Source organism: Nerophis lumbriciformis, linkage group LG11 (genome assembly GCF_033978685.3).
Source record: "Nerophis lumbriciformis linkage group LG11, RoL_Nlum_v2.1, whole genome shotgun sequence".
Taxonomy (NCBI): domain Eukaryota; kingdom Metazoa; phylum Chordata; class Actinopteri; order Syngnathiformes; family Syngnathidae; genus Nerophis; species Nerophis lumbriciformis.
The window spans coordinates 23,040,345-23,065,154 of record NC_084558.2 but is presented as its reverse complement, the minus strand read 5'-3'; the positions used below and the strand labels follow the sequence as shown (position 1 = coordinate 23,065,154).

At 42.4% G+C, this 24,810-nt stretch overlaps 1 protein-coding gene across 2 annotated transcripts in view; it reads right to left on the bottom strand.

The window, feature by feature from the left end:
• dnah9 (dynein, axonemal, heavy chain 9) overlaps window positions 1–24,810 on the bottom strand; it is a 366,284-nt gene that overhangs the window by 29,227 nt on the left and 312,247 nt on the right. For both annotated transcript variants that reach the window (XM_072914095.1, XM_072914096.1), the window contains 3 exons: window positions 17,839–18,066; window positions 5,507–5,698; window positions 5,059–5,250 (listed from right to left, as the gene is read on the bottom strand). In XM_072914095.1, the coding sequence (XP_072770196.1) occupies window positions 5,059–5,250; window positions 5,507–5,698; window positions 17,839–18,066 (612 nt within the window). The remainder of the gene's footprint in view (window positions 1–5,058; window positions 5,251–5,506; window positions 5,699–17,838; window positions 18,067–24,810) is intronic.

The window sequence follows — 24,810 nt, the reverse complement described above, 5'->3', positions numbered from 1 at the left end:
TAAAAAGATTGCAACCCACCCAAATATATTACAGTATATACATACATCCATTCATACATTCTATTACTTTCATTTACTTTTACGGAAAAAATACACTAATTATTAAGGTGTTGCTACTTTTACTTTATTTTGTAGTAGTAGCGATTTCCTCCCAGTCAACTTCCTTTGTTTTCACTTTATCGAAGTGCGCACACAAGTGAAGTCGAGGCCACATCGGGGCCCCATTAGGGCCACTGCGTGTTTACAATGGCGTCTGATACAAATCACATTTTACTTGCAGTGTAAACAGTCAGCTGGAAAAAAATCAGATCTCAAAAAAATCTGATTTGGGCCACTTTGGCCTGCAGTGTAGACGTAGTCTCAGAGCCACTAGTTGTTAGGACACTGTTTTTATCCAAGAAGCCATAACACTTTATGTGTTCAACATCCTTTACAACTTTGGGCTTGACTTGCACACATTAAGTCCCTAAGTGACCTATAGGAATCATTGTATAGTGCTTGTCAAGATATGGCTTTCTCAAATTGGCAGTGTGCCAGGTAAGCTTGTTTAACCACTAGGCTCAGTGGCCCTGTGGTTAGAGTGTCCGCCCTGAGATCGGTAGGTTGTGAGTTCAAACCCCGTCCGAGTCATACCAAAGACTATAAAAATGGGACCATGGCACTCAGCATCAAGGGTTGGAATTGGGGGTTAAATCACCAAAATGATTCCCGGGCGTGGCCACCGCTGCTGCTCACTGCTCCCCTCACCTCCGAGGGGGTGAACAAGGGGATGGGTCAAATGCAGACAAATTTCACCACACCTGGAGTGTGTGTGACAATCATTGATACTTTAACTTAACTTTAACTTTAATTTTGCCATTAAAAAAAACTAACTTTTAATGCTTTGATCAGGTATCAAATATCAAAATGAACTCTTTTTAATACATTTATTTACTGAAGTCACGGAAATATCACTAGCTGGCTTTTAGCCTTAAAATAGCTATGGAAATCCTTTGTTAGAAAAAGAAATGTGTTCCACCTGGTCCGTGGCATCTCCCCCATCAATTTATTTTAAATGGATATATCTTTTTACGGTATAAAAGTGATGCTGCCAAAAGGACAGAAAAAACATAAATAATGAGATGTTTGTGGCTGAAAATTCACACACTTGACGGGTTGCTAATGAGGCATTTTCCATCTGCTGGTCTTTAATGAAGATCAATATGCTTGTGTTTGGGCAGTACATTAAACAAACTTTCACTTGTCATATTCTCTTGATGTTGCCATTTTATACGCAAACACTTTGTTGTCAGCTGGTTTGATGTCTTCTGTCATGTTTACCGATATATTTCTTAAAACAAAGTAAAATGGCTGAGTCACTCCTTTCCTCTCCTGTGTCTCTCAGAGATATACTGCTCAATAAGTTAACTCCAGATGGCTATGTGGGATTGGATGGCCTTTGTAATAAATAAATTGTGTTTTTATAGTCCTTATTGTGTGCGGCAGCACTTGACACAAATGACCCCAGCTAAATTTGTGACTTGACTCTGTCACTTAAGGTTTACGCATATATATATATATATATATATATATATATATATATATATATATATATATGTATTTATATATATACCGGGTATATAGGTTTATATACTGTATATATATATAAATGATAAATGGGTTGTACTTGTATAGCGCTTTTCTACCTTCAAGGTACTCAAAGCGCTTTGACACTACTTCCACATTTACCCATTCACACACACATTCACACACTGATGGAGGGAGCTGCCATGCAAGGCGCTAACCAGCACCCATCAGGAGCAAGGGTGAAGTGTCTTGCTCAGGACACAACGGACATGACGAGGTTGGTACTAGGTGGGGATTGAACCAGGGACCCTCGGGTCGCGCACGGCCACTCTTCCACTGCGCCACGCCGTCCCTGTATATATATATATATATATATATATATATATATATATACACAGTATATAAACCTATATACCCGGTATATATATATACATTATATAAACCTATACACCCGGTATATATATATATATATATATATATATATGTTTAAAGAGATTCGATCGATTTTATCGATACTAGGAAAAGTACAACTTTGGATTTAAGAACAGTAGACTTTAATGAAGGGTAGCCCTTTAAATAATAAAGATGTTAAACGTTAACTAAATTTTTCCATCTGTGGCGTCATCAGAACAAAAATGGCGGATATATACAGTGGTAAAAAAAACACTAGGACAAGTCATTTGATGAGAAATTAATGAATAGAAGAGATGCATGAAGGAGGTTATGGAAATTAGGAAATGAGGGGCCAACACCATCAACAGGGATGAGGGACATACATACGTCCGCACACCTGAGACGCTGCCCGTAGTCGGCGAGGCCAGGGCGGAGAACAGATACTGTATAACCGGGTCGGGGTAACTTTATTTAGCAGGTAAATCTACTGTTAAAAATGTTGGTTGATATACTTTTATTGACATCTGCTTGAATGTTTAAATTGTGAGCAGAAAGTGTTTCCTCTTGTTAATTCAGGCTAAAGTGTTGGTTGCACTTCATTGAATTAAGATGTGAATGTATTGGCCATTAATTGTTGTTTACTTGCTTGTTTGTATCCATATTTCATTTTTACATAATTCCCTTACAAGGAATAACAGGAATATAGGAAACTTCAACTGTGAACAGCCCATCTTTTTTACTGCTTAGTGAGACATACACCAAAAAAAAAGTTTTAAAATTATTATTTTACTTATTATTCAATGATTGATTCAATTGAACATTTTGGTACAATATTTGCATAATATATGTCTGGACTTTAGGAACACACTGGGTCTGATTTACTAAAAGTTTGCATGTACTAAAACACCTGCAAACTTGTTAGCACGCGCTAAACTGATGTACTAAACGTGTGCAAAGTGGATTGTGTCTCTGGAGCAGTGGTTCTTAACCTTGTTGGAGGTACCGAACCCCACCAGTTTCATATGCGCATTCACCGAACTCTTCTTTAGTGAAAAATATATATATATATTTTTTTCAAATTCAAGACAAAGTTATATGTTTTTGGTAACACTTTAGTATGGGGAACATATTCTAAGTAACAAAGACTTAATTTAGAGTTATTTGGTTAGGGTTAGGGTTAGAGGGTAAGGGTTATAATAAGGCCATGCCGAATAAGGCATTTGTAAGTACTTAATAATGACTAGTTAAGAGCCAATATGTTACTAATTTGCATGTTAATAAGCAACTAATTAATGGTGAATATGTTCCCCATACTAAAGTGTTACCATATTTTTTTACTGGTGCACAAAATGAACCGTGCATGAACATCACCTTGTTCAAACAACAAAACCAACACAGTGCATAAACTCACAACAAATTACACACCTGTGTGACTTCTGCTGTTGCCGTATCCGTAATACGCCGATAGGGAGAAGTTTTTATTTACACGATGAGTCGGGTGTGTCTTGACCTCCGCCGAACCCTTGAGCCCGACTCACCGAACCCCTAGGGTTCGATCGAACCCAGGTTAAGAACCACTGCTCTGAAGTGAGCAGAATAAGGCGTGCAATCCATTTATGCAAAATATGCGCTCATCATGAAAACGACGACAATACTGGGAGGAGAAAATGCAAATATAATTATTTAGCACACGCAATGTAATTTATCAACACTCATCACCGTTTTGGGAGCAGTATTTTGTGTTTTATTGAGCACGTGTCAGAAGGACATGAAAACTGACACAGTTCCACACACGACTGCAGGATCAGTGCTCGTGCTGCACAGACACATGATGGACAGACAAGAATACTCCCTCCTACATGTGTTAGTCAACATTTTGGACAGTCTGTTAAAAATGTTTTGACATTTCGTCTGTTGAGCAACAATATTTTATATAGTTTTATAACTGCCGGAGGACTTAAAAACAAATTCAAACGATGTGTTTTGGTGTCTTTTAGTATTTTAAAAAAAATACATTAATTTTTTTCACATATAGAGCATCCATCCATCTATTTACCACCGCTTGTCCCTTTCGGATATATATTATTAAAATATTTCTTATATGATAAAAACCTACTCGAGTATGCATTTTTTTGCGTCTTCAGCACAAGTAAGTGCAGCCTCTCTCCAATAGGCGCTGAATAAAAGGGGGTTCTGTTGAAAATGCACTTTGGACTGCTTCTAAAATTCCCATAAAAAGTGTTACTGCATATTAGAAAACATAACAAAACGCCGCAGATAGGAGGTTTATAACACGAATTTGTAGTAGAGAAGTATCACCGTGGTGATAACCCGTATAGTACACCCAAAATCCTCATTGAAATAAGGTACAATTGCACATGCAGTGTTAGTAAATTGCATGCATCATATCTACTAATAATACACGCTTTTTTATAGATTGCACATGCTGTTTACCGTGTGGTATTTGGATCTTAGTAAATCAGGCCCCCTGTGTTTTTTCCCTGATCATACTGACAAATAGTCATATTTACAGTAGCAATACAAGAGGGGAACAACTTGTCATAAGTGATGCGTTCAATAAGAACATCTTTTGACAAGTCGTTAATGTAAAAGTATTGATTAGTGGAGTTTCTTTGGATAAATTGTTCTGCAGTGAATTGCTGTCTTTAATGTGCTGTTTACCCTGAGGCATACTGTGATCAGTTATTCCAACTCTAAATCCGAATGCATTGAGATCTTAACACACACGCAAACACACACACACACAGTGCATGCATCATTTGGAGATCTTTGTTTGTTCGCATTCAAAGTTTTAAAAGTTTGTTAACTCCACTTCTGATTAATATTTAGAAAACTACAATATGTGAAGATACTGCGACCCTTCGGGGAGTTTTATTGCTATTGATTTGGCACGCTCATTTGTAAAAGGATGTGATTAACAATTCAATTCCAGCAATTCTCAGCCATCGTTAGTTTGCTGGAGGTTGCTGGTGTCCATACATCTACCTGTAAAGGACCAGGAATATCCAGGGAAGCACTAATGCAATTTCCCCACGGGTTTAGTTGACTTCAGTTGAGAAAATAACATGCTGACTTTACCTGGTGGTAGCCATTGTAGTCCATGTTTCCGGGCAAAGGGAAGCCAGGTGCGAGTAATAGCTCCCCTTCCAACATCTCAGGCTTGATGAACTCCTCCAGGTAGGTTGAACACAGACGGCGGTCCCAGTCGTCTGTGATGTGACCTCCATACATGATCTCTCCAAAGAGGTAACGCAAATCATCATAGGGAACCTGGGAGTCAAGGGGGGAATACTCTCTTTACTTTTACGTTGCCACTATTTCCACATTCACACACTGATGGCGGTAGCTGCCATGCAAGGCCCTAACCACGACCCATCAGGAGCAAGGGTGAAGTGTCTTGCTCAAGGACACAACGGACGTGACTAGGATGGCGGAAGCTAGGGATCGAACCAGGAACCCTGGCTGCTCTACTAACCGACACACGCCGTCCCAAATTGATGACAGTTGTGCACTTATGCAAACCTACCTTGGGAGTCGCCTCCAGGTAGTTGTAGAGGACACTCACAGAAATTGTGAGGTCTCCGGTGTTAAAAGGGTACGATCGGTTCCAGCCTTGAGGACCAAACTTCCTCCTCTCTGCTACCACAGCATGGAAGTAGCACAGAGCGAAAAGAATACTCTTAAACTCATTCTCCCGAGCACACAATTCCAGTGTGTCCTGAAATGAAAACATCAAATGTTGTCACTTGCTTTATGGACGACAATAGTGCGTTAGAGGTAGAAATGAGTCAAATATAAGGATCTAATCAGGTTCATGTATTCGTAATGGTAGAGGCATGTTTTGCAAACGGTATACATTGAAATGAGGGGCAGAAAGTGAATATTGCCTCGTGTCAACTCAACAAATAGAGTGCAGCTCTGCAAAAGTAATGGCAAGTACGTTTGTAAATGTGGCAAGGATAAGCCAGAGCTTGACAACCCTTCTCCGTCAAAGTCTCCTGTTTGGAAAGACTCAGCCTTTCCGGTGAAACAATGTGTCCAAATTGAAGGCCCTCGACATACTTTAAAAATAAAATGAATTCAATGTTAATGAGATTTTATGAATATAACTAGGGCCGTCTCTAAATAGTCGACTATTTGATGATTGATATTGATTTTTCCATTCATTTATTTTTAGACGGTACAACAATATCAACACAATATCTAAATTACAGTAGTTCCTTATTCCCGTTTATTACATACAAAATTGTTTGAGCAAAACAAAGTCAAACATACACAATAACTCAACAAAAGCTATTAGAAATTTAAATCTTTTTTTTTTTGCCCCCAAACTCTCTGTGTTCAAGGAATTATTTCCTGAGTTGGTAAACAAGAACAACAACTACAACAAAATTATTGAGAAAATGTATTTTCTTGGGTATCGATTAAATACTGATACTACCTCTGGTATCGACACCACCAATTTATAGTTCGAGCCGCCTTCTTACATGTCGTGTACTGACAATGCTGATACACCAACAGTTGTTATATTATTGATTGATTGATTGATTGAGACTTTTATTAGTAGATTGCACAGTGAAGTACATATTCCGTACAATTGACCACTAAATGGTAACACCCGAATAAGTTTTTCAACTTGTTTAAGTCGGGGTCCACGTTAATCAATTCATGGTTTCATGAATTCTTATTAATCTACTTTTTCATTTCCTGTTAATAACTGCTTACTTTCTGCTGCAACAGGGTTCCAGCTAGATGTCTTTAAGTTGACGAAGCACTTATTGGTCGGCGTTGTTTCAAGCTAGCTTAGCAGTTAGCTTAGCTATTAGCATGCCTGCTCCTCGCTTGCTATCTGGGTGTAGCATGTTTAGCTTCGTCCTCCAGTGTTGATACCTGAAGAGGAACTGCACTTTTTATGGAAGCTCAATCCTTATGTAAGACAAGAACACTTTTTTCTTTTTTTATGTATTCTACTAACTCGTAAATAAACTAAAAACTCAATCAATTTTACATTTTTAAACGTCAAAGTGGGCGGGGATGGACATGAAGTCAACTTGTCAAAGGTTTTTAGACGTAATTTCACCTTGTTAACTCAAATGCTGATTCTGGAGGTCCAAAATTAAAGAATCTTATACAGGCATATCCCAGGCTATGTGTGCATATGGGGTCCTGTTAGGGCTGCGCGGTATGGCCGAAAACTATATCACATTATACGTTTCTTATATTGATCGATATCGATATTTATTGATACTTTTTATGACTTATTTAAGCCTGCCAATAAATACAGTAAAACCATTTCCAACTTACCAAGGGTGCTATTGATCAGGTGAGAAGGTGTCTGGTAGCCAGTTAGAATAATAGTTAATAAGATAATTAAAGTAGATTTGAAGGTAGTTGCAGATTTGAGACACTAGATAGCAGTAGTGTATAAGCTATTGAACACTACACATAGTAATTTGGGAAGCTACTCGTTAAACGGACACATTAGAAGTGTCAAGATGTTACCGCGCGTCTGCATTCAAAACAACAAAACTAAAGACAGGTTTTTGTTATTGAGGTGATATATAAAGATATTACAGTTTCTCTTCTCACTCCATGCAGAGAATTCACAGCAAGACAGAAAGACGGAGCAACCACACTAGTGTTATGAGAAATGTGTGTGTGTGTGTGGCGAATGGTGACGTGCCGAACGTGTCCAGTTGTGTCTTGCAGAAATAAGAATAAAGTGACCAAATTGTCACGAGTCGGCAGCCTCGTCACTCCGACCTGAAAGCGGAACTTAGAAAGACACATCGCCGGGTAATGTGAAGGGTGTTACTACCCCCGACGAACACATTGGTCCTGGAGGGAACGTCTCTCCTGCGCTCCTCGACTACGGTCTGGGACCCGGAACCAAACAGCAGTAAAGGTGTAACACTCGGTAGTTGATACTGTTACGTGATTGGCTGTTAGCGTGTCCCTCCCATTGCTCAGTGGCACTTCCTGTTTCCCGTTCGCAGGCTTCAACAAAGCGCGAGTGACTTCATGAAAGAAATCTTGCTTCATAATTTCCGCTTTCTTCCGAGTATGTGTCTATTACCATATATATTGATATTGTATAATCGGCCCGGCCTTAGGTCCTGTGTCAAATGCCAGCTGATACGGAGGGCGCGAAGGCAGGGGCTTGGTTTGATTGATTGATTGATTGAGAAGTTTATTGACATCTTAAATAATTGAATCCATGTAATGCTTTAAAAAGGCAAATGGATGGTACAAAAAGCCAAAAGGCTTGTTTGCATTGTGGGATTTGTGTGTGTCTACAACACTCGCCAGGGACGATGCTACTGTTGTGTTGTTGCTTGCTACAAAAAGATAAAAGTCGGTCTACTGCAAAGCAAAACTGTCACCTTTTTCACGAGTCAAGTCAAGTCAAGTCAGTGCCTATTAGCTAGACACAAATAATGAAAATCTCCCCTGCTGCTCGATCGACTATTTGAGAAAACTGTTTTAGTAAATATATAAATCTATATTCGATTCGATTTAGCGGTGTTAATGTATCAATGTAAAGTTTTTGTTGTAAAATATTATACCGTGTGTATTATATTAGTTAAGAAAATGCATGGTTGCGGTTGGCATGACCCCAGGATGCAGACAGAAGGCGGAGAGCAGATCAGAAGGTTATTTAATTAGGTACCATAAAATAAAGAGCACCGGCATGGGACGAGCAGTCCTCCACGGGTGAAAAATACAAAAGCTTCACAGTTGGCAGGAGAAGGAAAACAACAAAAGCAGAGCAATAACCAGCTATGGTGTGAACTTAGCAAAGAAAGAGGACAGGATTGGCATACAAAGCATCCTGATTGACAAACGGGGACAGGTGTGTCAAGTTAACAGAAAGTGGAAAACCAGGGAGGAAGGAGTGCTAAAACAGAAGCAAACCGTTTTGTGCTTTATATTTTTTTTTTCTTCCAATATTTATTTGTGAATTGTATTCATTAGAAAATTACATGCCGGTAGTTTGCTGTTCGTTGTATTATATTAAAAAAAATATTAAAGGTGTTTAGACAAAAAATCTTGTTCTGCATTTTTTGGCCTTACTGTACCCAAAATGAGACGAGCCGAACTGGGATTTTGGCGTACCGTTACACCCCTACTAAAAGGTACACCTTCCAGAAAGGCTCAACAATAGTAATTAGTTTAACACTTGAGTCACTTGCACTTTACACAGAACACATGACGGATATACATACAATTCAATCAGAATATACGTGACTACCAAAGCATGCACGGAACTAGTTCTCGAGAGGGTCTGGTATTTAAAAACCAAAACGTAAGTTTTTAGGTAAATAATGGCAATGTGTCATAGCCACAAAAGTAATCCCACCCCACACATTCATTTTTGGAGTATATCAGTAGAGCTCCAAAGTCAAATGGGGATTTTTTGGAACCACAGATTTTCAAATGATGTTTGTTCAGTTTCCCGTAACACAAAATGTTGCCTCATCACTAAAACGGTTTCATCCTCTCAAATTGGTTTTACAATGTTCCACCACTATGTGCTATACATAGAAAAAATCTTATCAATTGCTTTTGTAATACGTTTTTTAAATTGTAAAGAGACTTTGTGCAACGCGCCATGTATTCAATCGGGGAAAGTAATTAAGTTGAGGCGGTCAGTCAAGTGGTCTATTTCATTTTGTGACGCCAACAGCTAGTGCGAACCACTAACAGACTTAATGACAAAAAGCCAGACAATGAAATTGCCTTTAAATTGTCGCAACTTGTCAGGTGTTTCCAGCCTCCATCTGTCTCCTGGGATCATTATTCCAGACACGCTTATGAAAAAAAAAACATGAAAAGCATTGTAATCTTGAGCGGGAAGAGACAGTTTTAAATAAGCATGCCAATAAACCTCCGATGGAACCAAGGGGGATGGATTGTATTTTTCCCAGCAGCATGCTATGGAGAGAGTAAGGGCCACTGCGGCAGTGCCCTGGGGATCTGACTCCCACGATACGCATGCCTGCACACAAGTACAGTGTACACAGACTTGGAATACACACATGCGCTTGTGCTGTTTTTTATTTAACATTCTGCACAGTACTGCTCTGATCAACACAGCTGAATGAGATGCAAAGCCTCCCTATTCATGACCTGTCGACTCAAGAAAAACAACACACAGTCAATAATCAAAAGAGACGGACCCATCACAACACACCACAACACACATGCATGGACAAAAAAACACCCTTCTGTACCTGGGAAATAACAGAGGTACATGATTGACATCAGCAAGCAGAAAAAGCCTGGAGATATGACAGATCAAGGAAGGTGATTATTTTCAGCAAAAAGGTATTACAAATACTGCTTATTAATTATCCGAAATGTATTATTTTAGTTTGTGGCTCCTGGAAACGAGAATTGGCAGTGCGGCTGCACACACCGCCCAGTGAAAAGGTCAAAGAGAGAGAAATTGTAATTTCTCTGGCTTAGTAGTGGCTTTAGCCATGTGGGTGGGCTATTACAGTGAGTTAGGGGGGAATTGATGATCTTTTACTGAGCACACATGACCAGAATATTCTGTCAAGCTTACTACCCTCCCTTGTTCCTGGGCACAGCACCTGCTGTTTTGGGTTGGGCTCTCTGGGTAGCTGGGGCCGTACTTTGGCTCCCGCACACAGGGAGACAAATATATTGTACATACAAATTCACATACATACTCACAGACATACAATTATACATACATACACTATATTTCCAAAATTATTTGGCCACCTGCCTTGACTCACATATGAACTTGAAGTGCCATCCTATTCCTAACCCATAGGGTTCAATATGATGTGGGTCCACCTTTTGCAGCTATTACAGCTTCAACTCTTCTGGGAAGGCTGTGTGTTTATAGGAATGTTCGACCATTCTTCCAAAAGTGCATTGGTGAGGTCACACACTGATGTTGGTCGAGAAGGCCTGGCTCTCAGTCTCTGTTCTAATTGATCCCAAAAGTGTTCTATTGAGTTCAGGTCAGGACTCTGTGCAAGCCAGTCAAGTTAATCCACACCAGACTCTGCCATCCATGTCTTTATGGACCTTGCTTTGTGCACTGGTGCACAGTCGTGTTGGAAGAGGAAGGGGCCCGCTCCAAACTGTTCCCACAAGGTTGGGAGCATGGAATTGTCCAAAATGTTTTAGTATCCTGGATTATTCAAAGTTCCTTTCACTGAGTCCAAGCCCAATTCCTGAAAAACAACCCCACACCATAATTCCTCCTCCACCATATTTCACACTCTGCACAATGCAGTCCAAAATGTACCGTTCTCCTGGCAACCTCCAAACCCAGACTCGTCAATCATTGGAAATTTCACGACTGGATTTGTTGCAGAGGTGGCATCCTATGACAGTTCCACGCTGGAAATCACTGCGCTCCTGAGCGCGGCCCATTCTTTCACAAATGTTTGTAGAAACAGTCTTCATGCCTAAGTGCTTGATTTTATACACCTATGGCCGGGCCAAGTAATTAGGACACCTGATTCTGATCATTTGGATGGATGGCCAAATACTTTTGGCAATATAGTGTGTACACACACATACATACATTCCTTCATACATACATACGTGCACACATTGGTACTTACCCACATACATAGGTCCTTACGCTCCCACATTCATACAAAAATACAGTATAAACATCTACACACACATTCACTGTCCAAACATACATACACACATACTGTACATATACAAGTACATATGCATACATACACTCATGCTTATAATCATGTTTTATCAAACATATATTAACGTTGTTCCCCTAGGGGAAACTGGGTAACAAACAGTTCGCTTCTCTTTCCTCCCCTATTTATCTGTTTTCTTTTGTAATTCAAGCTATCATTACATATATGTATTGTTGCATTTGAAACAATTGTATAGTTGATAATAGAGATAACTATTGTTATTCATTATCAATAGTGTTATTTCTATTGGTATTTTTATTTCTCCATTTGTAGTGCAATAATGCTCATTGTCATTTCTGCGTTATTAATATTTACTTCACTAACTGCTTCTTTGCTACTTTTTGTATCATCTTTGTACATACTGTATTTGCTGATGTTGTTCTGTTGTTGTTGTTGTCCCTCTGTCCTATCCCTCTCTTGTCCCTGCACTTTCCTGCTCTGTCTTCCTTTTCCCCCTTCTTTCTATCCCCTCCTGCTATGGTCCGGCTGTACCAAGTATAAAATAAATCCATTTAAAGGGGAACATTATCACCAGACCTATGTAAGCGTCAATATATATCTTGATGTTGCAGAAAAAAGACCATATTTTTTTCTAACTGATTTACGAACTCTAAATGGGTGAATTTTGGCGAATTAAACGCCTTTCTATTATTCGCTCTCGGAGCGATGACGTCACAACGTGACGTCACATCGGGAAGCAATCCGCCATTTTCTCAAACACATTACAAACACCAAGTCAAATCAGCTGTTATTTTCCGTTTTTTCGACTGTTTTCCGTACCTTGGAGACATCATGCCTCGTCGGTGTGTTGTCGGAGGGTGTAACAACACGAACAGGGACGGATTCAAGTTGCACCAGTGGCCCAAAGATGCGAAAGTGGCAAGAAATTGGACGTTTGTTCCGCACACTTTACCGACGAAAGCTATGCTACGACAGAGATGGCAAGAATGTGTGGATATCCTGCGACACTCAAAGCAGATGCATTTCCAACTGGACTGGACAGATCAGCTTTCAGGAAAAGAGAGCGGATGAGGGTATGTCTACAGAATATATTAATTGATGAAAACTGGGCTGTCTGCACTCTCAAAGTGCATGTTGTTGCCAAATGTATTTCATATGCTGTAAACCTAGTTCATAGTTGTTAGTTTCCTTTAATGCCAAACAAACACATACCAATCGTTGGTTAGAAGGCAATCGCCGAATTTGTCCTCGCTTTCTCCCGTGTCGCTGGCTGTCGTGTCGTTTTCGTCGTTTTCGCTTGCATACGGTTCAAACCGATATGGCTCAATAGCTTCAGTTTCTTCTTCAATTTAGTTTTCGCTACCTGCCTCCACACTACAACCATCCGTTTCAATACATGCGTAATCTGTTGAATCGCTTAAGCCGCTGAAATCCGAGTCTGAATCCGAGCTAATGTCGCTATACCTTGCTGTTCTATCCGCCATGTTTGTTTGTATTGGCATCACTGTGTGACGTCACAGGAAAATGGACAGGTGTATAAAACGATGGTTAAAATCAGGAACTTTGAAGCTTTTTTTAGGGATATTGCGTGATGGGTAAAATTTTGAAAAAAACTTCGAAAAATAAAATAAGCCACTGGGAACTGATTTTTAATGGTTTTAACCCTTCTGAAATTGTGGTAATGTTCCCTTTTAATAAAGTCAAATACAAATAATGCAACAGGAGAAGTATCCCACACTTCTCTTTTGTAAAGTAAATCTGTACAGCAAATATGGGCATCTACATTAACAATATGATTTACCTGAGTAGCTGAATAGGACAAAAAAAAAAGCTTACTACCGCAGTGGACTCTATTGCACTACATAAAGCAGGGCTTACACGCATGTTGCCCCTTGCTGCAACATCAGCAACTAAGTAAAGATCATGAATATGGACACAGAGTAAGAAGCTAAGTAATGAAAAGACATACAAAATGAATAATGAAAAAGTGCAGTGCACTCAGTATTTCAAAGGGTGCAGGCTCATAACAATAGAAACTAAATTATAGATGCAAAATGTCACCCGTGTAATGTATGTGATATTTAAGTTAAATTGTGTGCAATGTGACAGCGCAAGATGAACATGTATTTAAAGCAAAAGAAGCAAGCTTCACTCAACAAAAGGTCGGATATTCTCAAATCCAAAACAGAAAGTGTGAAAGTAACTTCAGTTGTTTACTGGTCGCATGTGCCACATTCACATCTGTCCTCCACAGGTCTCAACTGTCACAAACAGTGTGAACGGACCATCTGCTCGGGGCCTCATTTTGGCAAATTGGTACCTTGAGGGCAAAACTGGAATGAAAACGGGCATGTGCTGTCTCACCTGCCAGTCTTAGAAAACAAGTACATATGTTAAAGACAGGCAGTGAAGTTCACCAGAATATGAAACACAGAAAATAAAAATATCTCAAGTACCGTATTTTTCGGAGTATAAGTCGCACCGGAGTATAAGTCGCACCTGCCGAAAATGCATAATAAAGAAGGAAAAAAACATATATAAGTCGCACTGGAGCCCGGCCAAACTATGAAAAAAACTGCGACTTATAGTTCGAAAAATACGGTAGTCCTATTAAAAATAAACACACAAATTTGTATTGCCGTTTGGTGGTTAACAACTAATGTTTTTGAAAAAAAAAAGTTTTTATCTACTATCAACAAGAATTATGGCAATGAACACAAGTTTCAGGTGGGCAAGTAAACCATCTAAAAAGCAAAAAAAAATGCACGAAAGGTAGTTAAGAATAATATAGATATAATAATTTGGTAGCTACTGTAGTGGAATTTCTGACCTTTGAAATATATTTTGTGTCTGTCAAGAATGTCTGCTCGTTTCTTTCTTTTCTATTCTGAACCATTGAAGGACCATATGTGGGTGAAAGTTGAATATATGGTCGGTCTGACCATTCTACAAAATGTTTTGATTGTTTATTATGACTAAGGGATTCAAGGATGTTGCAGAACAAACAGGTCGAAAACAACAGGACCTTGACGCATGAAGGAAACAGATACAATGGCCAAGAGACAAGGGCTATGTGTGATTGCTTGATTCTTGTGTCCTCCGGAGGACGTTTGTCTGTCTGCACGGGCAACTCAATCCAACTTTGTACTTTTTGACTATGGGTAAATAAACCTTTTGTACTAAACTCACTTTTGTTGCTGTTTAAGCTTCGGACTATCCACTACACTACCAATTATAGTCAATGAGAGGCCCGAAGTAGGTAATTTTCAGAACAAAATACATACTGTGGGGGAAATAATTATTACTCCTGATTTTGTAAATTTGATTGATATGCATTTGATCCCTAACCAACTAGCAAGAATTATTTCCTCCAAATGAGGATAATATTATGTGGACAGTAGACCGACACAAAGAAACAGTCTCTTTCATTCAAACATCTGCAAGACCAAAGCGCTGTGAAAAGACTTTAAGGCAAAATTGCAGACCTGCGCAAGTCTGGAATGGAATACAAGAAAATGAACAAGAAACTTGGTGGTGAGAAAGAGATCATTATTAATAAAATAGTGCATAAACGTAATAAATACAAGATAACAGTCAATCACCCTTGCTCTGCAACGCCATGCAAGAAAGGATTATGGGGAAGTTGAGGGACTAGTCTGAATCACAGTGGAGGAGCTGGTTAATGATGTCAAGGGGAAAGCTAGAACACATTGAAACCCTGCAGTGCCCGCAGGGTCCCCCTCCTCAACAAGACACATGTACAGGCTCGTCTGAAGAGTGACAGTGAACACCTGAATGACTCAAACAAGGCTTGGGAGAATGAAATGTGATCCGATGAGACTAAAATTGAGCTCTTTGGCATCAAGTGGACTTGACATGTTTGAAGGCAGGGAAATGCTCAACATGAGCCACCGGGGGAGGAGGCTGGCCAACAGCAGATACAAGGATGGCCACATAAGTCAATCTATGACAACACAAATGGCCTACTTTTACAAAACCAAAAAAACAGTAAAGTTGGCATGTTGTATAATTTGTAAATAAAAACAGAATACATCCATCCATCCATTTTCTACTGCTTGTCCCGTTCGGGATCGCGGGGGGTGCTGGAGCCTATCTCAGCTGCTTCGGGCGGAAGGCGGTGTACACCCTGGACAAGTCGCCACCTCATCGCAGGGCCAACACAGATAGACAGACAACATTCACACTCACATTCACACACTAGGGCCAATTTAGTGTTGCCAATCAACCTATCCCCAGGTGCATGTTTGATTTGCAAATCATTTTTAACTTATATTCAATTGAATAGACTGCAAAGACGAGATATTTAATGTTCAAATGTTTTTTAAATAATCATTAACTTAGAATTTAATGGCAGCAATGCATTGCAAACAAGTTGGCACAGGGACATTTTTACCACTGTGTTACATGGCCTTTCCTTTTAACAACACTCAGTAAATGTTTGGAAACTGAGGAGACCAATTGTTGAAGCTTTTCAGGTGGAATTCTTTCCCATTCTTACTGGATGTACAGCTTAAGTTGTTCAATAGTCCGGAGTCTCTGTTGTAGTATTTTACGCTTCGTATTGAGCCACACGTTTTCAATGGGAGACAGGTCTGGACTACAGGCAGGCCAGTCTAGTACCCGCACTCTTTTACTATAAAGCCACGCTGTTGTAACACCTGCCTTGGCATTGTCTTGCTGTAATAAGCAAGCCATGATAACGTTGTTTGGATGGCAACAAATGTTGCTCCCAAACCTGTATGTACCTTTAAGCATTATTGGCGCCTTCACAGATGTGTAAGTTACCCATGTTTTAGGCACTAATACACCCCCATACCATCACAGATGCTGGCTTTTCAACTTTGCGCCTATAACAATCCGGATGGTTCTTTTCCTCTTTGTACCGAGGACACAACCTCCAGAGTTTCCAAAAACAACTTGAAATGAGGACTCGTCAGACCACAGAACACTTTTCCACTTTGTATCAGTCCATCTTAGATGAGCTCGGGCCCAGCGAAGCCGGCGGCGTTTCTGGGTGTTGTTGATAAATGGCTTTCCCTTTGCATAGTAGAGTTTTAACTTGCACTTACAGATGTAGCGACCAACTGTAGTTACTGACAATGGTTTTAAAGTGTTCCTGAGCCCATGTGGTGATATCCTTTACACACTGACGTCGCTTTTTGATACAGTACCACCTGAGGGATCGAAGGTCCGTAATATCATCGCTTACATGCAGTGATTTCTCCAGATTCCCTGAACCTTTTGATGATATTACGGACCGTAGATGGTGAAATCCCCAAATTCCTTGCAATAGCTCATTGAGAAATTTTGTTTTTAAATTGTTGGAGAATTTGCTCACGCATTTGTTCACAAAGTGGTGACCCTCACCCCATCCTTGTTTGTAAATGACTGAGCATTTCATGGAAGCTGCTGTTATACCTAAGCATGGCACCCACCTGTTCCCAATTAGCATTTTCACTTGTGGGATGTTCCAAATAAGTGTTTGATGAGCATTCCTCAACTTTCTCAGTCTTTGTTGCCACTTGTGCCAGTTTTTTTTAAACATGTTGCAGGCATCAAATTCCAAATGAGCTAATATTTGCAAAAAATAAAGTTTACCATTTCGAACATTAAGAATCTTGTCTTTGCAGTCTATTCAATTGAATATAGGTTAAAAAGGATTTGCAAATCATTGTATTACGTTTTTATTTACGATTTACACAACGTGCCAACTTCACTGGTTTTGGGGTTTGTATAAAAACACTGTAAAACACGACATTCAGAGACATCCAAAACTGCATGCAAGCTCACACCCAAATTTATGAACCTTATGATTATCCCTCCCACCTCCAAAGACATGCACCTGGGGATAGGTTGATTGGGCCCTAGTGTGTGAATGTGAGTGTGAATGTTGTCTGTCTATCTGTGTTGGCCCTGTGATGAGGTGGCGACTTGTCCAGGGTGTACCCCGCCTTCCGCCCGAATGCAGCTGAGATAGGCTCCAGCATCCCCCGCGACACCGAACGGGAGAAGCGGTAGAAAATGGATGGATGGATGGATGATTTCATGCTTTGGAATTGTTAACATGAATGTCCTTCATTTTAAGTCAGAAAAGCGGAAAATCATCATAGGCCCCCTGTAATTACTGGGTGGTTTTAATCTTTGGAGTAAATCACACGGCACGGTTTACCTGGTTGAAGTTGTCCAGGGCCTTGTGCAGGTTGGCATGCATGCCTGTTGGTGGCTCGCTGGTTATCTTGATAGAATTCTCTAAGATTCCCTGTGGAATGATGTGACCCTCAGGGGTGGATGAAGGCTCGGCGCTGACAAACACCCGGAAGTTCTCATGGCTTCCCTCTGCTCGCTTTTCGAGAAGTTTTTCCAGATTGCTTAGCCAGCGTGCAACCAGATGGATATTCTGCAAGGACAGAGGTCGTAATCAGAACCAGTAAAACATTGATTGATTGATTGAGACTTTTATTAGTAGGTTGCACAGTGAAGTACATATTCCGTACAATTGACCACTAAATGGTAACACCCGAATAAGTTTTTCAACTTGTTTAAGTTGGGGTCCACTTAAATTGATTCATGATACAGATATATACTATCAGATATATACTATCATCATAATACAGTCATCACAGAAGATCATCACATTTAATTATTTACTGTAATGTTTGTGTGATCAGGTTTTATTTTTGGACTTTTTTGCAGTTTTGTTTTGTCACCATAGTTACCCATTAGTTTCACCTGTCATGTCACGCACCTGTTTTGAGTCACGCACCTGTTGTTAATCATGTCCATAAGTATTTAAGTTCATTCATTTTCTGTTGTTCGTCCTGACGATCTCACACCACATTTATGCTCTGTCCATTCCTCTAAGATCCTGCTTCATGTCCCTTGTCAAAGTAAGTTTTGGTTCCATGTTTATAGTCTTTTTTGTTTTTTATAGTTTGTTCTCCGCTACTGTGCGCGCTTTCATTTATTCCTTTTTTTTGATAATAATAAATCATGTACCTTAATTCCCGTCTCGCCCGTGCCAACTTTCCGTTGCATCCTGGAAAAGCAAACTCCCAAGATCAAGTCGTGACAGTAGGTCGTCAGCAGACCCGCTTTTCCGCACCTAAGTTGGCCGAGTTGGATAGATTGGACGAAGGAACGTGGGAGGTCCTGCGCGCCATGGAAGCCGAGACGCTTCGCTATTCCCCCAGGGAGCGCAGGGGGATGATGTGGGGGAATGGAGGCAAGCTGGTGCCGATCGGCGCGTCGCTCCCGTCCAGGAAACGTCGCCAAGGACGGGGAAAGACTTCCGCGAGCCGGCAGGACACGCCACTCCCACAAGCCCCTCCCCCTCCGGGCGGAAGCAAGCAGCAGCCAGCCCGGCTTCCACAGGATGACATCACAGCCCAGGATTTTTTTTTCAATACTTTTTCTTTAAATCACCCGCCTCCAGCTAAAAACTCTAATGCCATGTCTTTGATAAAACATTATCAAAACATGTTTTTAGAAATCAGGTCTGGTCAGTCACAGCCATCCCAATTTCATGCCCCGCCCCCCAAGACTCAAGTCCCGCCCCCGTCACAATTTTTTTCTTTTTTTCCGCCCACACAACCCCAGGTGGGGGATAAAGAAAAATATTGTGGCCAAAATAAAGGGGAAATTTCTGCCCTCCCCCGCCCACCCCTACAGAGATTTCCAGACCGCAGGGAGCGCGTCTGGTATCTGCCCCTTGAGGGGGGGGGCTGGGGTCGGGAGCTGTGTAGGTGGGGTGGCTCTGCATAACCATGTCAAGCCACAGCCTCCAGCACGGCCGCCACCACCAGTCTTCCGACCCGTCAAGCCACAGCCTCCAGCACGACCGCCCTCACCAGTCTTCCGACCTGTCAAGCCACAGCCTCCAGCACGACCGCCCTCACCAGTCTTCCGACCCGTCAAGCCACAGCCTCCAGCACGAACGCCCTCACCAGTCTTCCGCCATGCCAAGCCGCAACCCCCAGCTAGGCCACCTCCACCTGCTCCAAGGCTAGCACCACGGCTAGCTGCTCCAAGGCTAGCACCTGTCGCCGCACCTGTCGCAGCACCACGGCTAGCACCTGTCGCCGCACCAGTTGCCGCACCAAGGCTAGCACCAGCTTCACCACGCCAAGTTCCACGGCAGACTTCAGTACCCGCACCACGCCTAGCCGCATCATGCCAAGCTCCGGTACCAGCTCCACGCCGCCAAGCACTGCCAAGCCAAGACCAAGACCCTCCACGCCAAGACCAAGACCCTCCACGCCAAGTCCAAGACCAAGACCCTCCACGCCAAGTCCAAGACCAAGACCCTCCACGCCAAGTCCAAGACCAAGACCCTCCACTCCAAGACCAAGACCAAGACCCTCCACACCAAGTCCAAGACCAAGACCCTCCACGCCAAGTGCCGCCAGTCGCAGCTCCAAGACGCCAAGTGCCGCCAGTCGCAGCTCCAAGACGCCAAGTGCCGCCAGTCGCAGCTCCAAGACGCCAAGTGCCGCCAGTCGCAGCTCCAAGACGCCAAGTGCCGCCAGTCGCAGCTCCAAGACGCCAAGTGCCGCCAATCGCAGCTCAACGACGCCAAGTGCCGCCAGTCGCAGCTCAACGACGCCAAGTGCCGCCAGTCGCAGCTCAACGACGCCAAGTGCCGCCAGTCGCAGCTTAACGACGCCAAGACCCGCCATGCCAAGACCAAGACCCGCCATGCCAAGACCAAAACCCGCCATGCCAAGACCAAGACCCGCCATGCCAAGACCAAGACCCGCCATGCCAAGACCCGCCATGCCAAGATCAAGACCAAGACCAAGACCCGCCATGCCAAGACCAAGACCAAGACCCGCCATGCCAAGACCAAGACCCGCCATGCCAAGACCTAGACCAAGACCAAGACCCACGCCTAGACCAAGACCAAGACCCACGCCGAGCTTCGCCGCCGGACGCGCCACGCCGAGCTTCGCCGCCTGACTTGCCACGCCGAGCTGCCACGCCTGCCAAGTTGACGACGCGCCTGTCTCCTCGTCGGCCACAGATATGGCCGCTACCTGGTCGTCCGCTATGCCAAGTGCGCCCACCTCCAAGTCGGCCACGAATGTGGCCAATCCTTGGGCGCCCGCCTCGCCTGCTGCAGCGGCGTTGCACTCGCCGCCGCCACTTGACTTTGCCTCGGTGGATTCGGGGCCACTTGGGCTGGCGACCCACCGCCATGTCCCCCTCCCGCCCTCCCATGACTATTGATCTTTGTTTTTTTTTAATGGACATCTGGTATCTGTCCTTAAGGGAGGGGCTCTGTCATGTCTGTGTGATCAGGTTTTATTTTTGGACTTTTTGTGCAGTTTTGTTTTGTCACCATAGTTACCCATTAGTTTCACCTGTCATGTCACGCACCTGTTTTGAGTCACGCACCTGTTGTTAATCATGTCCATAAGTATTTAAGTTCATTCATTTTCTGTTGTTCGTCCTGACGACCTCACACCACATTTATGCTCTGTCCATTCCTCTAAGATCCTGCTTCATGGCCCTTGTCAAAGTAAGTTTTAGTTCCATGTTTATAGTCTTTTTTGTTTTTTATAGTTTGTTCTCCGCCACTGTGCGCGCTTTCATTTATTCCTTTTTTTTGATAATAATAAATCATGTACCTTAATTCCCGTCTCGCCCGTGCCAACTTTCCGTTGCATCCTGGAAAAGCAAACTCCCAAGATCAAGTCGTGACATTTACATTATTTACAATCCGGGGTGTGGCGGGTGGGGGGGGTGTTAGGTTTGGTTGTTATCATCAGTCATCAACAATTGAGAACAGAGAAATTGATATTGGAACAGTGTAGGTCTGACTTGGTAGGATATGGACAGCAAGTAGTGGGCAGAGAGAGAGAGAGAGAGAGAGAGAGAAAGAGAGAGAGAGAGAGAGAAAGAGAGAGAGAGAGAGAGAGAGATCAGAAGGCATAAGAAAAAGTATCTGCATTTGATTGTTTACATTTGATTATTAACAATCCGGGGAGGGTGTTAGTTTAGGGTTGTAGCTGCCTGGAGGTGAACTTTTATTGCGGTTTTGAAGGAGGATAGAGATGCACTTTCTTTTATACCTGTTGGGAGCGCATTCCACATTGATGTGGCATAAAATGAGAATGAGTTAAGACCTTTGTTAGTTCGGAACCTGGGTTTAACGTGGTTAGTGGAGCTCCCCCTGGTGTTGTGGTTATGGCGGTCATTTACATCAACAAAGGTTGACTTCCATTTTGGGTTGCAAAAATTCCAGAAAAGATGTGACAGTTTTGTTCGTCCTTAGATTGCGATCATTATCAGGACAATGTATTTAAGTTGGCAGCACGGTGGAAGAGGGGTTAGTGCGTCTGCCTCACAATACGAAGGTCCTGAGCAGTCCTGGATTCAATCCCGGGCTCTGGATCTTTCTGTGTGGAGTTTGCATGTTCTCCCCGTGACTGCGTGGGTTCCCTCCGGGTACTCCAGCTTCCTCCCACCTCCAAAGACATGCACCTGGGGATAGGTTGACTGACAACTCTAAATTGGCCCTAGTGTGTGAATGTGAGTGTGAATGTTGTCTGTCTATCTGTGTTGGCCCTGCGATGAGGTGGCGACTTGTCCAGGGTGTACCCCGCCTTCCGCCCGATTGTAGCTGAGATAGGCTCCAGCGCCCCCCGCGACCCCGAAGGGATTAAGCGGTAGAAAATGGATGGATGGATGGATGGATGGATGTATTTAAGTTGTAAATTAATCACAGTTTCCAGTGGAGTATTTGGGATGAATTAATTAGTTTTTTATTAATGTTATAAATTATCTTTATTATTAGAGTCCTTCTTGTCTTGTTCTGCTTTAAATAAACTTGCAATGATCTGTCTGCCAGACTTAATGAGAGGTTGTGGAAGGACAGTTGACTGTTGAACTTTTTTGATAGAAATGTGTAGAAAGACTGATAATCCATCATGTCGAAAAAACATTGTTTGCTCACTCGACAGTAAATTATTGCAAATTCTCCTCCGAGAGCTGATGAATGATCGATGCCGCCAGCGGGGCTAAGCCAGGGTGGCGAAGTTGACTGGACATGGCTGGCAAGGGAATTGAGGAGCAAGTGTCCGCTGTCTTTGCAACGACAGTGCTTCCTTGATTACAATAAGGCAGCACTTGTTTGTGATGCAGGTCATTAGGTAAAATGTAAAAAAATCTGCCTCATTTAAAAATTAGATTGCATGCTAGTGTGAATGGCGCTCTTCTGCCCATGTCAACGACAACGAGCAAAATGAACAATTAAAAAAGAAAAGAGTGCATACTCCCTGCTGTCCACACTGACTTTGATGTGGCACTAAATTATATGGTACACAGCACCCGAAACACATTACCAGGGTGCTGACATTAAGCAGTGGTTGGCGGGTAAAACTTCAGCCTGACTTTTCTGCAAATTCATCTCAAGAGTGCAACACGGGCAGCGGAGCTGACTTGTACGATCACACAGGCTTGGATGAGCTCAATTTTCCATCTCAACTGTCCTGACACTTACAGGACATCCTGTGAATGATAAGCAGTCAGCCATGCCCGCCTTACCGCCCAACAAATTTAACCATGCAGCACTGCCCATTCCCTAAATCTAATTACAGCACTAATAACTCCAGTCATTAATTCATAAGCCTCTTTACTTTCTCATTTCCATTTGCTCTTCATATTTAATCTTCCTTATGATGACTGAGGTTAGCAAAAAGAGGAATGTCAGTTTTTTTAAGCAACATTTAAAAAAAAAAGAAAAAGGTCTGGGCGTGGGCACATTTTACACTCATGGGCTATGTGTTGATACAGGTGGCAGTTATTTTGCATTTCTGCATAATTTAAGTGTTACAGTATACCTGGGTACGCAACAGACCAACTCACAAAAACAAATTAAATTTGACCATTTTTCATATAATTGGGATTAGGACTGTGATCAGGATAGGATTTACAATTATGAAATAGGCTATAAAACATTAAAACATATGGGAACTGTGCATTGTATTTTTTTTTTTTAGGTCTTTTAACCTATTTCCTGGGATCTAGATGATCTCCCCATCCTTGAATCAGCCGTGTATGGACCTCCTTGACATGTTTATGATGAAACAAAAATGCAACCAAAAACAAGTAGAAAGACAAAAATCTACGGTAAGAAACACTCAAATATCTGATAAAGTAACCCTTTTCTGCATAATCTTGTCAGATAAAGCTTGCTTCTCCGCCTCTCTCCATCGCACAGGCTCACTGTCAATGCTAATCAAATTACTCTGCTTTGTATCGAATGATTACCAAAATGGCATGTATATCACTGTAAACAGCACGTTTTAGCTACAGAAATCATTGGAATTATTTTGATTAATTGAATGGTTTAAGAATTGCAGTATCAAATCAAATCAAATCAACTTTATTTATAGTATGTCCGTTTCAAAATTGCATTGCAAATCCTGTTGCCCGCAAAAGCTTCAGTGTTAAATAGTTTAAATACATCCATCCATCCATCCATCTTCTTCCGCTTATTCGAGGTCGGTTGCGGGGGCAGCAGCTTAAGCAGGGAAGCCCAGACTTCCCTCTCCCCAGCCACTTCGTCCAGCACCTCCCGGGGGATCCCGAGGCGTTCCCAGGCCAGCCGGGAGAGATAGTCTTCCCAACGTGTCCTGGGTCTTCCCCGTGGCCTCCTACCGGTCGGACGTGCCCTAAACACCTCCCTAGGGAGGCGTTCGGGTGGCATCCTGACCAGATGCTCGAACCACCTCATCTGGCTCCTCTCGATGTGGAGGAGCAGCGGTTTTACTTTGAGCTCCTCCCGGATGACAGAGCTTCTCACCCTATCTCTAAGGGAGAGCCCCGCCACCCGGCGGAGGAAACTCATTTCAGCCGCTTGTACCCGTGATCTTGTCCTTTCGGTCATGACCCAAAGCTCATGACCATAGGTGAGGATGGGAACGTTGATCGACCGGTAAATCGAGAGCTTTGCCTTCTGGCTCAGCTCCTTCTTCACCACAACGGATCGATACAGCGTCCGCATTACTGAAGACGCCGCACCGATCCGCCTGTCGATCTCACGATCCACTCTTCCCTCACTTGTGAACAAGACTCCGAGGTACTTGAACTCCTCCACTTGGGGCAAGATCTCCTCCCCAACCCGGAGATGGCACTTCAC